This window comes from Coffea eugenioides, chromosome 10 (genome assembly GCF_003713205.1).
Source record: "Coffea eugenioides isolate CCC68of chromosome 10, Ceug_1.0, whole genome shotgun sequence".
Classification (NCBI taxonomy): Eukaryota; Viridiplantae; Streptophyta; class Magnoliopsida; order Gentianales; family Rubiaceae; genus Coffea; species Coffea eugenioides.
The window spans coordinates 3803289-3819683 of NC_040044.1; the positions used below are offsets into that span (position 1 = coordinate 3803289).

General features: G+C 35.0%; 1 protein-coding gene and 1 pseudogene across 1 annotated transcript; both read right to left on the reverse strand.

Moving 5' to 3' along the window:
- Nucleotides 1-1330: 1330 nt before the first annotated feature.
- Nucleotides 1331-4410, reverse strand: LOC113749686 (patatin-like protein 2). Its single transcript, XM_027293510.1, has 6 exons — nucleotides 4145-4410; nucleotides 3716-3897; nucleotides 3418-3604; nucleotides 2617-2778; nucleotides 1754-2232; nucleotides 1331-1449 (listed from the first exon to the last, which is right to left on the reverse strand). The coding sequence occupies exons 1-6, from the start codon at nucleotides 4283-4285 to the stop codon at nucleotides 1359-1361; spliced, it is 1242 nt and encodes a 413-aa protein (XP_027149311.1). The 5' UTR covers nucleotides 4286-4410; the 3' UTR covers nucleotides 1331-1358.
- Nucleotides 4411-10130: 5720 nt separating this feature from the next.
- Nucleotides 10131-12479, reverse strand: LOC113749267 (annotated as a pseudogene).
- Between the last annotated feature and the right edge of the window lie 3916 nt (nucleotides 12480-16395).

Genomic DNA, 16395 nt, shown 5'->3' on the forward strand with positions numbered 1-16395 from the left:
AATGGAACAGAGAAAATATCTGCTCTGTTTACTTTCCAAGTTTGGGATTGTAAATAGGAGGTTTTAGAGTTAAAACCTTCCACTTAAATTTTTTTTTCAAAAAGAAAAAGTCAAAAAGGAGTGTTTAATTCTTAAGATGCTCTTACTTGCTGAGCTATTGAATTAAATTAACTAAACCTCAATTGCTTGTTTGACTGTCGCATATGTTGGTGGAAACACTCCAGGAAGCGAAGCGCGCCACAAGATGCCTTCACAGTCCTCGACGAATTTGGCTTTGCCCAATATGGTTCAGCTTTCCTGTTAGCAAAGTGAGCCAAGTTCAGAAAAATATTTCTTTTTACTTCTAATTGTTTCATTACATTCAAGTTATTTGGTAGTTTTTTTATGTGATTGAGTTGTTTGTTTAATAATTATTTGTGTGGCTGTTTTGTTATCCACTAAGTCTGGTTACGTAAAAAAAGGGTATTAATTGGAGTATTTCAGTCTAAAGATGAATTTATGGAGAGTTCATAGAAATTTAAAATATTGGGGTCTTTATTGTCGTGAGACGTTCTTTCTAATTTAAAATACGTTGTAATTGAGTTTATTCTTCTCTTTTCTCTCTCCCACACATATTTTTTGCCATCATTTAATCACGTCAAATCTACAAATTTGCAAACTTTTATTAGAGCTCATAAAATTGGAGTTATATATTTCTTGTTCAATAATGCATAAACATTATTTTGTTTTTTGATTATCTGCCTATGGAAAACGAAAACAGAATGCACAGACTAGGGTAGAGGGTTTGAAGTTCGTATTTCAATCTCCTCTTTAATGTTACAACTGGCTTCTTAGATTCTGGCTTATCGGATCCGGTGGAGTATAAATTGATTTTGCTTTCTTAATTTTTTCGCTGGGGAAAATTTGCTCATGAATGATAGTTGCATTTTTTTGGGCATGCATCAATTTCATTACTTGTATCTTTCCAGGTTTACACTAACTTTAATGTGTCTAGAGACTCAATACAATTTTTGCAACGTTGAAGGAGAAGCAAACTCATTTTCCTGAATTTCAACTCAGACCAACATAGAGTCGGATAACAAGAGGAAATTTAGTATCTGGCTTATAGTTGAAATTTGAAAGTTGACATCCACAGAAATTTACACTTCACTTTATTCTTGAACAAAATAAAGGGTGCTTAGATACATTTATTTATGTAATATTGGAGGAATATGCTGGGGGAGTTTGTTTAAGGATGAAGAAATTGACGTACAGAGACCAAAAAAAAAAAAAAAGAAGAAGAAGAAGAAGAAGAAGAAATGACTTGGATTGACAAAGTTGGGTAAAAAATAAAATGGATCGTTTTTGGCATTGCATGATTAAGTGAGGGGTGGAGGTTTTGCAGTTTTGCTGGTTAAAGGAGATCTAAGCTCCCGTAGTCTTCTTTCCTCAGAAAGCAGCCTTGCGAACCTACAACAGATGGGAAGACAAATGAGTCATACTTTACAAAAATTACTCAAGGTTGGAAGATTAGAGAAATTGAGCCCGGTTACAATATTGCACAAATTAGATATATTGAATTGCTGAGTAGTTTTTGTGCGTGAAGGAGCTAGATGCTCAAGCCTTTGATAAAAAAAAAAAAAAAAAAGAACATTCTTTTGATAGACTAATAATTTGTAGCAAGAAAACTGGTGAAGAGAATTAAAGCCTCAATTATATGACTGAGAGAATAACATTATTGGTGAAATTAATAGTTGCAAGATTGAGTCCACACCTTTTTAGAGCTTCCTCATTCGTACCGCCATTTGCTATTGTCTCAACTGAACCAGTCTGCTGATTGACCCTAGAACCGGGTTTTTTCAGCAGTTGGGTGCCTGTAATAACCAAGTTGTCCAAATTCTTCTTTGTTGCAATATCAACCGAAGAAACCGTCCCGATCAATGTATCATCCTGAATGCGAAGGTAATTATCTTCAGAGTGAAGAGCTCGGAAGACTTCAGAAATGTGCAAATCAACCATATCTGCACTGGCTTGCGTGAAAACATCCACTAAGGGAGTGGAATGACCGCTAATTAACCACCCGAAAACACCCCATTTGGCAGCCTTTGCTGCATTGTATCTTTGCTCAACTTTTGCTGATCCTGTGCCTATTGAAATCACTAGAAAACGGCCATAATCCATGGGCTTAATTGGGAAGAAATCTGGATTTCCGTGGAAGATCTGTTTAGTTACTTGGCTTATTGCAACCAAAGCCTGCCGCACCAAAGAAATCGATGCCAAATTATTCATGTAATCCATTTATCAAACTTGTATATCAATCAATGTTTTCTTTTTCTTTTAATTTTAATTTTTTTCCCTTTTTCTCTTTGTCAGGTCTTGGGCAGTAAATGGGGCAATATGTAAATGTGATAGTTTTTATGATCCTTAACAACCTGTCACTGGTCTATTACAAAGTCCATTATAAAATTTTCGCATTTAATTTTCCACTGTATATAATATATGTATGTACTAAACCGTCTGCAAATTAGAAATAAATCACTGGCATGTTGTATATTCTAATGCAAAAATTGTAATCCAGCATATATAGGTAGAGGGAATCTCGAAATTTAATAATCGTGAGTAGATCGAAGGCCATACCGGATTATTTGCGGCAACACCACCATCGATAAGATTGAACTCTTGAACATTTCCGAGTTCATCGTGATTCTGGAAGTAATATGCAGGAAGATAAGTTGGAGCTGCAGACGTGCTGATGCATAAGTCGGATAGACGAGCATCCATGGATTTCTTTTCCTTGGCCTGCATGCATATGGTTGGGAGTAGAAGTCAAAATCCCAATTCAAATGCTAAGGCATATTACAAATTCGAAAATTCTAAGGTTGGATATGCAATGACAAACAAGAACTGTCCTACCCTGTGCTTTGAGTCTTAACTGTAGTACTACATAATAATTGATCCATGATTAAGGTCTAAAGTGGTCGGGCAAGTTTGCTCAAAAAAGTTGAGACTTTGGAACCATGCGCTTGTTGCAATATGTGAATAATTGACTATAGCCACTACTCATGGGGGTTAAGTCCAAGGTCGTGAATAAATCTCCCCAATAATACTAAAGTAAATTGGACTTCAACGGCCTTCGGGTTCTCATTAATACATTATTTCTCATAATTTAAATCTTCCACAGTCAATTTAACAGAAAGATTAGTTTTTTGTTTAATGTTTTTTTTTTTGAAGGAACAAGAAGATTGTTAACTTGTGAAAAGCAAAGGCACGACTAATAAACACTAAAATATTGCCGCTTAACGGGTAGCAGTTGTCAGTCAGAAATGTCAAACCTAACCGTCAACAGATTGATTTGTTCAACTATTTTTTTTTTCTTTTTTCCCGGTGATAGAATAAGGTTTCACTTCTAGTCCGCATACAGAGAGAGAAGAGAGAGACCTCATAAGTTGAGAAAATTGTGGGCTGCAAATTCTTGATATCAAAAGTTGGAACGACGATATTGGTCAGGGTTTCATGCAACCGAATCTCGCCCAGTTTCTCCCTCACAACTTGGTGAAGATACTGGCCATCATACTTGGGTCCGAACAAAGCATTCAATGCACTTCTTACTGATGCGAGTCTGCCCCTGTAATTGAAATTTTGGAAGCCATTTAACTGAGAAAAGATCAAGTAGTATAAGTTTGTACTACCAGGAAAAGAGGAAAAAATTTATAAAAAAAAAAGAAGAAAAGATTACCACTTCTGGGGGAATATCTTAGGGCCGTTTTCAAGATAAAAGGGCTTGATGTCTTTAGCAGCAAATAAAGGACGCTTGTTTTCATCTGGAGCGGCTAACATGGAAGTTATTAAGCCACCTGTGCTTGTTCCTGCTATCACGTCAAAGTAATCTGCAAGTCTTGCATCCTCCCCGTCCAGCTCCTATACATCAAATGATAGTGCATAAAATTTCTCCTCGGATTGAGATAAGGTACATGAGCATATTTTTTTTTTGGGCCGAGAAAGAAGAAGAAGGAAGGGAGATAGGACGGGTGAGGATCGAACTACTCTTCTAAAACAAGAAGCAAAGACACTTAATCACTAGAAACGGTAATACTGAAATCTGCAAATATATATATGTATGCATACACACACATATATGTATGCATGTATATAGTTGGAAAGTCACCTGAAGTTGAGATTCAAGGTACTCAAGGATTACGGCAGGAATCAGTCCTCTAATGCCACCTCCATCTATGCTAAGGATTGTGATTAGATTTCCATACGTCGGGGGCTGCATGGGGAGAAGAGATGATAGTACCCTCTCCATTGTAAGTTGTAACTGGTTGTATTGTACCTGACTTTTGGAGATCAATTTTTTTGCTGAGTAAGGAAAGAGAATGATTGCCTTGGTTTGTGGAAAAACAAGATAAGAATTTTAAGTCTCTTGCTTTGTTGCCCGTGAAGTATCTTAGTGCCTTTATAACCCTCAAAACTCTAGGAAACTTCCTCGTAATTTTGTCTTTGATCGGCTAAGGATTTTAGGCTCTGGACGTAAAAGTAATCTTTTAGAAAACCTCCACGGTACGAGGATGGTGTTTTCTTTTTTATATGTCTGAAAATTTGTGAAAGAAAGCTTGTCAATGTTTTCAGCAGCCACGAAAACGAAATCAAGAGAAAAGTAAAGCCCACTAAGTATAAGGATTAACTCCACTTCCTACCTCCAAACTTCTTCTATTTTTTCTACTTTGCAACCCAAATTTAAATTTTGAATCCTAACCTCGCAATTTTAGACACTTTACACTTTAAACTCTCAAGCATGTTTCACTGAAGTCTAATTAATATAAAGTTAGCAAAATTAACGGAATAAAAGATCATACAAATTAATGATAATATGCTGAAAGTAATCAAAAGAACCAAAGGGATCACAACTAGAACAAGCTGGTCAAAACTTTATCCCATTGTTAGCAAAATTAATAAGACAAAAGGCAATACAAATTAATGGCAATATATCATTTTGTTTTAGTTACAATCATTTTGCTGCTATTGACCACTTTCAATACATTGTCATTAGTTTGTATGATTCTCTGTTCTGTTAAATTTGCTAACTTTGTTATTTATTAGGCTTAGATAGGATAAATTTAAGAGTTCAAGGTGCAAATTATCTCAAATTGTGAATTTAGGAAATAAAATATTTAAAATTAAAGTTTATGGTGTAAAGTGAAAAGGTATCACAAGTTCAGAAGTAGAATGTGAAATTAGTTCTAAATGTAATACTCCAGGATGCAGATATTAACTGAGTCCGCCGACTGAAAAGGAAAAGGAGATGCTTCAATCTAGTCGTTGTATTCAATTTTTTTTTCTCTTTTCTGAGTAAAGAAATAAATTTTTGACCATGATTTCGGAGAATTTGTAATCCACAAGGCACAGGATCAGAATATGCATTTAACACGTTGACGAATTTACCAGTTAGTTCTTGTCAATTTTATTCATCCGCAAGAGCATGCTGTCTTTGGCGATGATAACGAGCATTCATGCAGGTGTTAGTGCTGTAGTGGCATAGAGGCCAGGAAATGCTTATGTCGCTATCGCTGCAATACTTTAAAAAATATAAATGACCAAGGCATATATGCCATATTTGACGACCTAGAAAACTCTGAAAGAGGCAAATTTGGAAAGTAATGCTGCGATCTTGAAGGAAAAATTCAATTGTTTGTTAGGTTCCTATCAGCAACTGATCAGAATAGCTTTCCTTGATTAGAAGGGTATGAAGCCAAGAAATTTATATAGTCATTATAAATTGATTCAATAAGTTAATCTGAGAAGTTTTAAATTATAAATATAGTCAATATAAATTGAACAACAGGGATATTAATCACTTCAGGTTGAAAAATACGTAAGCTCTCCATATTTGGACAAAGTACAAAATAAATGCATCTTTCTTTCGTCCTCTTTTTTTTCATGGGATAATTTAAAAAACTTCCCTAGAAGTTTTTAACAATCAGAACCATCTCCCTTGAAGTTAGGAAAATTACAGAAACCTTTCCTAGAAACTAAGCACAAAAAATACAGTGAATATCCTATATTGCCCCTATCTGATTCCTAAAACAAACCAAATGACAAAAGAATTTTAATATCACCATTTCATGTCGATAAAAACTTTAAGGTAAATCTTTTTGATAGGTTGCGATTTTATTATTTATTTCCCTTATTGCCTGATTCGACGTGGATTAATTGTTGGATTCTACTCACTTTTAGTATTTTGTATTTATTTCAGGAAGTAAAATAAAAATATGATAATAGGTGCCAATTTAACAGAAAAGAAGTCCAAATGATAGAGTTTGTTTCAGGGGCATTTTTGGAAAAGAAGACAGTACGCCTAGTTGGGTAATTTCTGCGAAGGCAAGGACGGAACGAGGGGCTGAAGTTTTTCTCTCGGCTGGGGGCGCCGCACAGGGCATGAGAGTAGACTTTTAGATAGGATTACTTTTGGAGTTGCTTTTGTTAACTTTTCCTTGGTTGGCTTTTGCTTAGCTTCAATTCTCGTATGTCAATTAGCACAATTGAATGATTCCCTGTAGCTTTTCTATTTGACGTTGGCTTTTCGTCCTTTGTGGTTCTCCTGCCGCGTATGCTGGAACAATTGAAGGATTTAATCATTCTAGGCAGTTTTCGCTTCCTATCATCGTTTGAAGCAAATTGAAATTTCCCAAACGTAGAAGATGGCCGCAGCTTTTGTTTCAATTTCGTATGGCTTTTTCTCGTAAAAAATGAACTAATTTCCTTACTCTAGTTAAGGAACAACGGAGGCTTTGGTTCACTTAAAAATTATGAGATCGATTTAATTTTATCTTTTTCTTTTATTTATTGGTATTCGCATATTCCTTGATTGCAGTATTTGTGATTATTTAATTAATTGATTGTCTTGGATTTGAATAATTAGTTAATTCGATAATCCATTGTCAATTAGGACATTAAATCCGTAATTGTTTAATTGCCTTAAAATAGTGACAACTGGCATAATTAGGCTTGTGCCAGGGGAATACGCGGGCTAATCTAAAATAACCCTGGTAATGCGTTATTTTGTTAGAATAGAACTCCTCTAATACGTAAGGCAGTTGGGGAATTAAATCTTATGGGCATACCTAGAATTATTTCTCAATTAGAGTAGTGATTAACGGGCGTACCTTAATCACCGACACAGTAAGGAGGGGTTGACTGTCATTGCTTGTTTGGCAGTTATAACCTATTTATTAATAAATAATTGGAATTGCTAGTGCATCGATGATCAATTAGGTGAATCATTGTTGAAGTTATTTCTTGGCTAGACTTTTAATTATTATTACCTTGTTTTTAGTGAATTGTCATTTAATTTTTAGTTGGCTATTTTACTCTTAGTTGAATTGTTTTAATTGCCACCCTTTATAAAAAAAACACCTCCTGTGTTACTTTGGATTTCTAAAGAGACAAATATCCCCAATTCCTGAGAATACGACCCTATTTGACCTGTCTACAAATTCATAATTATTTGTGAAAAAAACCATCCTATTCGGGTATATCGGATCAAGCAAACTCTTCGCGAATAGGGTGAATCAAGTAACCCATTGCACACCTAGAGTCCCTGCTCCAGTACTTGGAATCGAGTTTTGGTCACTTTAACTGGCAATTAGGTTTATTTTTATTATTATACAGGCTTCGACAGCCTGTCACTTTTCAAAAAAAAAAAAAAGTTAATTTATGTCTTGGAGGAATCCTTTCTTAGTGCTTGGGCCTTTCTTATATATATTTTTTCTTTGTTAAGTAATATTTGAAAAGACTACTTTTAACAAAAATGCATCCCTATTGGTTGGTGGGTTATTTGTAGAATTGTCCAAGAATTCACCTATAAGAAGTGAGAATGGAATATAATATACAAGATGAGATGTGTTAGTACTCTTGAATAAAAAGGTAGTAGTGAAAACAGGTTTCCTTTTTTCTTCTTTAACCCCATTTTCCCCTTAGGATCTATATATTTTATGACGGATATTACAATCTTTTCATAACATAAAGAGAGGTAAGTATGAGCATTCAAAAGTTAGGGGAAGTGGCTGCAATTTAAAAGGGTACACACCTATTTACACGAAAAAATGACCAAGATGGTCTCATCTCATTTCTTGAAAAAGCACGACAACTTCCCACATAAAAATAATTGCCATGCAACTATACTTGTTCTGACTATATTATCCGAATATTTTAAGCTGGAAGCAGTCTAATACAAGACGTTGTTTATCTCTATATGAAAGCAATACTTGCTTCATTTTGATGGTTTGGAAGTTTTCTTTTATTATTTTTATCGATGGTTTGACAGTTGACTAAAAGATCAATCTAATCTCTAGATGCGTAGATGATGCAGTTACATGTCTGATATAATTTGTGGATAGACATTCTACAACAATGACCCCTCATGGATTTTTCAGTGGCAAGTTGTTTGTCGAATTAAATAAATGGCGGCTTTTCTGAAATTCAATCCTTCACCAGAGAACATATATTATAGTACTTTTTAGTTCGTTTTCGGAGGCGCATATGGCACTTGTTTTTGTTTGAAAGGAAAACGTTGCTCAAAAACGTTGAATGGTCGCAACGATTTCCGATTGGTGCAGACGTGTCATGCCAATAAAAAAAAATGTAATGATTGTATAACTAAATAGCACAAAGCCTCATGCACGCACGTACGTAAGCTGTATCTGTAATTAATTAATGAAATTGACCATCTTCTTCTTTTTGATCATCTCCCTGGTTTCTTGGTGCATGGTCAGGTTAGCGATATCCATGGCTGCCACCTAAAGAAAGACCTTAATTAAATTAACCTCGCAGGATAAAATCTGCATGCATTTGACAAATTTAGTGATACAGTCACGACTCACGAGCGTCATTCTTTGAAGAATATATTATCATAGATTCATATACGAATTTCTGAGTCTTACATTTAAGATTATTACGGGTTTTTCTTTTTAATTCTAGGACTAACTCCATTTTGCATCTTTGAACTTATACCACTTCCTCACTTTGCACGCTAAATTTTAATTTTGAATATTTTACATTTTAAACTCTCATTTTTTGCACACTTTACAGATAAATTCTCAAGTTTATTCCATTGATATCCAATCAATAACAATGTTAGTAAAATTAATGGAGTAGAGGTTCATACAAATCAATGATAATATGTTGAAAGTGATCAAAAGCAATAAGAGGATTGCAACTAGAACAAAGTGTATCATTACTTAGCAAAATTAATGAGATAAAGTATGATACAAAATAATGGAAATGTATCATTTTATTTTAGTTATGATATCTTTGTTTCTTTTGACCACTTTCAACATATTATCACTAATTTTTATGATCCTCCATTCTATTAATTTTGCTAACATGGTTGTGTGTTGGACTCAAACGGAATAAACTTGAAAGTTTAGAGTGCAGAGTACTTAAAAATAAAAATTTATAGTGCAAAATGTTCAAAAATTAAAATTTGAGTGCAAAGTGAGAAAGCAGTACAAGTTCAAAGGTGCAAAGACAACAAAGCAAAGCTAGTCCTTAATTCTCTAACTTGTTTTATCATATGCAAATTTCTGAGTCATGCATTATAAATTACTGCGCAATGACTAAGCATAGTTTATGTAACTTGAGACATTGATGGTGAAAAAATTTGTGTTGCTATTTAGTGAAAAAAACATGCAGAATTAGCACCGGCTTTCTTCCAAATTCTACTCGTGTTCATATTCGATCTCCTGAAGAGGAGCATACCATACTTGTCGGATTGTTAATTTTTTTATAGTAATACATATCAATCATGTTAGGGGCTGTAGTTCTGAAGTTACGACTTAAACACAAAAATTAATTGTATTAACTAAAGTTGTTCTCATTGCTTAGTAGTATTCATCTTAATCGTTAAACCGTTACCAGTCATGAATGGAATAATCTCTTGTTTTAATTATTTTGACAATCGACAGAATTGAATCCAATAAGATTATATAAGGAATTAGATGAAAAGGCCTGTTCCACCACTTCTAGGGCTTCATTAAACAATAAAAAAAGAATAAATCAACGAATAAAACAATTATTTGGCATGCAATCAAATAATATGCTGTAACTCCAGACTTTCATGGCTTGTTGATGTGGTAAAAAATGGTTGTGTATCTCTAGGGGGTGATTGCTGCTCCCACCAACGCCTTGGACTGCCTTAGTTTTCTTTCATCTGACAGTAATTTTGCAAACCTATGAAATAAGTGCATCCGGATGAAATTAGTTAGCAAAACTAATTTTGAAGAATTAAAAACAAAATAGTTTGTCGCACTATGATGTCCCTCAGATCCATAGTCTATACCTATTCAAAGCTTCTGCATTTGTTCCCCCATTATTGACAGGCTCAGAGAGGCCTGTCGCCAGATTAACTCTTGCAACCGGTTTTTCCAGCAAGTCTTCTCCAATTTTTGACAGTCTCTCAATATTCTTCTCCCCCGCACCATCGAGGCATCGTTCTGTCCCTGTTAATGCGTCATCCTAATATGCATTTATGCGTGTTTGATTAATTAGCTAGTTAAATTTCAGTAGCATTAAGAATTATCAGGAAAAGTTGAAGCCATGCATTTAACAAATAAAAAAAATATATTGATAGGCATACTTGAATTCGGAGGTAATTATCTTCAGAATGAAGCGCTTGAAAATGTGAAGAAAGATGGAAATCGACCATGCTTGCAGTGGCTTGAGTAAATGCATCCACAATGGGTCTAGAACCTCCGCTAAATAACCAACCTAAAACACCCCATTTGGCAGCCCTTTTCGAGTTATATTTCTTCTGCACCTTCCCAGAACCTGTGCCTAGAGATATAACTAGGAAATGACAGTAATCCATTGGATTGATAGGAAGGAAATCCGGGTTTCTGCCAAAAACGTGTTTGGCAAGTCGGCTTGTGGCTATCTGTGACTGCAATCAAAGTCGAAGAAGTTTATGATATTGTCCTACTATCCTGACAACCTTTTATCATTTCATTTATTCGCGACCTTATACCTTAAAACCAGAAGCAGGGTAATGATAAATCATCGGATAGTCTTTTCTACGAGCCATGTGAATAGGCTTATGCAAACTTGCAAAGTTCAAGGGTTAGGTTATGTCGAAAGGCATGGAACAAAGGAACCATGTGTGCACCAACGGATTACATGCACGTCACATTTATAAAATTTAGAGTTTAAACTTAAATTGAGATAGTGTATCATGTATCTAAACTCGTTAGTGTATATATATATTGTCTAAATCAGAATGTATAAATTTTTTTCTTCGAAAATGGTATGCCATATAGGCGCTGTATATACTTCAGTACGTACCGGATTACTTGCAGCAACGCCACCATCAATAAGATTGAATTCGCGAACAATCCCGGCGTCATCCTTGGTTGTGAAATAATGGGGAGGAAAGTAAGTCGGAGTTGCAAAGGTGCTAACGCAGATGTCAGCTAACCGAGCATTCAACCCTGCAGAGCTGTAAGCCTATAACATGGTATGATCATAGTACTCCAGAATTTAGATAAAGTTGATCCTCATTTGTTTTAATTTATTTTTTGTGTTTTTTTCCTAGTTTCTGCACAAAGAAAGAGTGATTACCTCGTAAGAGGAAAAAATAGTTGGTTACAGCTGCTTGATGTCGAACGTAGGAATAATAACGTTTGTCAAGGAATCAGTCATCCGCTTCTCACCGAGGATGTCTCTGGTGAACCTTCGAAGATACTTGCCGCTGTACTTTGGACCCGTTACCGATCTGACTGTATTTCTGATATATCTAGCAATTTTTCCCCTATCATTCACACATACAAGAACAAAATAGTTATAACTTATCCAATGACCTTAAAGTGTAGAGATATTGCTTTATATATATATATATAGTTTCTACTTATACTATTGATTGATGCAGTGTAAAGTTACATTTTAGTGTAAATAAAAGAAAGAGTTTAGAAAGACATAAAATGGAGGAGAATTTATTGATATTAGAAACGGATCATAACTAACAAATCTTTCTACCCTAAGTAGAAACAAAAATGGTAAAGGCTAAGGTACCTTGTATGTGGAAAAATCTTAGGCAATTGCTGTTTGTAGAAGTGGTTTATATCTTTAGCAGTATAGAGAGGACGGTTATTTTCATCTGGCGCTGTCAATAGCACAGTTGTAAGGCCACCTGTGCCTGTTCCGGCTATCAGATCAAAATAATCTGCAATTCTTGCATCGTCGCCATCCACTTCCTAGCAATATCATTTAGAAAACAGGAATGATCGTAACCAAGAAAAGAGTCAAGGAACGGGAATGCCCGACCAAAATCTGGATAAGCTAAGATGATTAAGCAGGCGAAAATGCTATACCTGGAGTTGGGCTTCAAGGAAAGAAAGTAGTGTGGCCGGAATAATCCCCCTAACGCCACCACCGTCGATGCTTAGAATGGTTGCTAGGCTTCCATAGGTTGGCGGTTGGATTTGAAGGTGGGATGGTTTTGTTTTCTCCATAGAGATATCAAAAGCTAGCCGCCGAAACAAGAAGATGTCGTTGTTCTATATACGCAAGAATGGAGCTGTATAAGTTACAAAAAATGCAGGGAAGAACGTGATGGAGAATTTTGTGGTGAAAGGGTGCCATTTATAGCTAGAATGCTAGCCGCAAATTGATGGAGAAAATTTCTTCGAATGTACAGTCATTCTCTTCCTATTGCTAACTGCACTTGGTAGATCTTGAATGCCATTCAGACTTGAATTATCTGATTTAACAATGCATATATTGAATAATGTTAGGGAATTCCAGAATGAAGGTAAGCCACGACAATGAATAAGTCAAAGACCAATATTCTGGTTAAACTGTTGGAGCGTCTTAATCCGATGTCCAGATCATATAAAGTAATTTGACTCCGGAAAAATCCTGTAAGATTAATTAAAATCAAATAAGTTTAGGTGAAATATCAATTATGTCAGAAGCTTACACAAACGTTTATTAAAAAGTAATGATCCCCATAATCACTCCAAATTAGACGAGCAATTTGAAGCCGGAACAACATTCATTGAGTTTAACGTTCTCATAAACATTGATTACATCACAGGTTAAACAATACAGTCAAATTTCTACGTTTGCACGAGTGTTAATTGTTTCCATCGGCAAGTTAGAAGTTAGAACCTGAAGTGAAATGATTGTTCTCTTTGGAGGTGGCATCTGGGATAACTTTGAATCAACTATTTAGTCATTGTAAACTGGATGATTATCTCAATGCTGCCTACAGTTTTATGATTTTATCTTCTCGGATAGTCAAGACAATATATTGCCCGTCATTACACGAATTTAATTAGTTGAACGGTCAAACGTGCATGCAAGCCGGACAGAGTTGAACAGTAGTAGCCAGAATTCTTTGAGATGCGAAAACGCGCCCTAGAGCTCTCTTTACGTGATGCTTCCTGGAACTTACGTAGTAACTAGGGGTGCAGATTAATCAGGGCTTGCAAGTAACTCAACTTAAACTCCGCGTTAACTAAATTCGAATTGAGTTCGAACTACTTGATAAGATAATCGAGTCGAGTTCAAATAGAAAAAATCAAAACTTGAGTACTCGTTAAACCTTATCGAATAGTGTATTTATAATATAAATTTTAATTATTTATTATAAAATTATGAAACTTTCTATAAAAAAAAATTGAGTTTCAAAACTCGATTGAGCTCGATTTGTAAAATAAGTTCCAACTCAATTTTGAAAAACTTGATGAGTTTGAACTTAAGTATTTTTACTCAAATAGAGTTTGAATAATGCACTATTCGAATTTGACCAGACTCGATAGCACCCTAATAGTAATATATCCAAAACAACTAATTAAGAGTTTGTTTACTTTATTTTTAAAGAATATAAGTATGACATATCGTATCAAGACAATATCATAGCAGAAATCATGGGCACGCTGCATTTTTCACCATTCGTCAAAAGAACATACTGAGAATGCCTCATTCCAGTTCCAGCTTTTGATAAGCCATGACATTGATCCTTAATTTAATCGGTATAATTTCTTGAATATTTTATCAAATATCTACTGATTTAGCCTTTTAGGATCATAGGTTTCAGCTATTATGGCATAATTAATTGTCGTGAATAAGTCATCGTGAAATTTTATCATCATATGGTCTTCCTAATTCGACTTTTATCTAAAAGATTAGTTAAATATTTTGATTATGAATCGATTATAAAAATATAGGAAGAACAATGGAGATCTGAGGACAAATTTTCTTTTAATTGGTCAAGTTGAAACTTAATTGTTTATAGACCACTAGGAGGGAAATGCCCGCGCATCACGCGGGTGTTTGGTGCCTGTGGTTAAAGAAGATTTTACGGTAGTTCAAACGAATATCAAAAAACTCACGCACATTGAGTAACAATATGAAGTAACAAAATATCTAATGTATACTGGAAGATGGAGAAGAAAATTATGCATGCTATCTTGATCAGTTCATATATTTTGAAACAAACACTTGTATATGAGCTTTTCATTAACAAGACTAAATGAACTTTAAACAAATACCCAAATGATTAATGGCAATAAACAAAGTGATTATCCACTTAAAAATGCATCTACACAACATTCTTGTTGATGAAAGTAGCCAACTTTTTTAGCAACGACAAAGCCTAGCCTCAAAAGGTTTGGTTCCATCCGAGAATTCAGCAATGGATCATCAACCCCCGTAGATTTTGGGTGAACAAAATGCCAAATGCCCTTAACATAGGCCTTTACCTGTAATTTCATTAACTCAATACTAATTAGATCTTTTCCCCAAAAATAAGGGCAATTGAGAAAAATCACATCAAGATCGAAGCCGTCTAGTATCTCCAGCCAAACCCTTGATGCCATGTTATGTGCTAAATTGCCACCAGCACTATCCCCACCAAAAAACATCCTATCAAAGCTAGCATAATCCCTAAGCCATACCTCAGGACCCTCGCCATTTGAACGTGGGGCAACCCATTTGACTGCAATCTAAGAATCTTCATAAGCAATAGACAAAGGATGCTCAGGGGCGAGCCAATAGTTAATTGAAACTGCTACAACACCAGCTTCTACAACTACTACATTAAGGTGCGCGTGATATGTAAGAGAGAAGGTAGATTTGATCAAAAAGCCTCCACCGTGTAAGTAGATCAAAAGAGGAAGTTTTGTATCTCCAAACCTATTCCAACAAAACCACATCATTTAAATTGTATAGAACAACCAACTTTGTGGGGAAACAATAATATCAACATTAAATTGCGCTAACAGAGTATCCAATTTTGGAATGAAAGCATTTAGCTAACAATAGAAATTACGATTTTACAAAGCAAATCATACCATTAAAAAAAAAGAATGAAACCTCACCTCAAGTTGAACCACCAAGAATAACTTCACCAGAGAATCATATTGAAATCCAGAGTACAATGGCAATACAAATAAGTATTTATCGGAAGACGAAAGGAACATAACGGAAGAATGTGAAGGGGCAGACATTTGAAGAATTGAAGTTGAAACTAAAGCTCAATCATAAATTCCTTAATAAACCACCTTGTCCTTGCTTTAATTGAGATGAAAATGACGTTTGAAGTTCTTCAAGTTATAATAGCAAAGTAACAGTAATAATTGATACAAACCAAAATGAATGTCTCTGCAAGGACATTTAAGTAATTACACCAATAAAGAAACTATTATGGGTTGTACCCATTGTAGAAAAGATGATCAAATAATCTCACATTCCCAAACTACCCAAACCTTTGAACAAATCATCACTGCATCTTTTAGAATACAAGGACATTTTAGTAAACATAATAATGCACATGCTATCTATAATTCTATAATAGTACCCAATACTATAACTACACTCAAAAAAATCTCACAATCCCAAAATACCCCTACTCTTGCGGTTGAAATTCAAAGCCATTCTTTGACCCAAACTCATTCTTATATAGTATAAGGATACCACTAGGTGCACCCATCTGAATAAATTATTATCCAAATGTTGATTTCTACTAAACTTTCCTAGAAAAATATAGCACTTGACTCTTTTATCCCCATTTAATGCCTGTCCATTACTTGAAGAATATATCTAGCACATTTTACATTTTTTATTCTACAAATTTACCTTACCTCGAGTAGCTGAAAGTTAAATGTGAACCTTTGAGAAACTATAACCCCCACGCTGTAAAAAATTGAGATGTGGGTAAATAGACTTTGTTGACATTATTACATCTGAAGAAGAAGAAGATAGGAATTTTCGCTTCAGAACATCTCAACCGTCCGTAAAAATGGGCATGTCCATCTGTCTGCAATGGACTCTGCAATGGGCATCTCCTCTTGGAATAATCTAATGCAGGGCAGGAAATTAGATGTTTGCTTCGAGTCATCCTCTGGGCCAACTCATATAAAAACT

What these genes read in the sequence shown, in the direction of transcription:
- LOC113749686 (XM_027293510.1), bottom strand. Translation starts at nt 4,285, where the DNA reads ATGGAGAGGGTACTATCATCTCTTCTCCCCATGCAGCCCCCGACGTAT. An exon ending in AAGATATTCCCCCAGAAGTG is followed by an intron (nt 3,605 to 3,715) that starts GTAATCTTTTCT and finishes TTTCAATTACAG; the next exon opens with GGGCAGACTCGCATCAGTAA. An exon ending in AATGAGGAAGCTCTAAAAAG is followed by an intron (nt 1,450 to 1,753) that starts GTGTGGACTCAA and finishes CATCTGTTGTAG; the next exon opens with GTTCGCAAGGCTGCTTTCTG.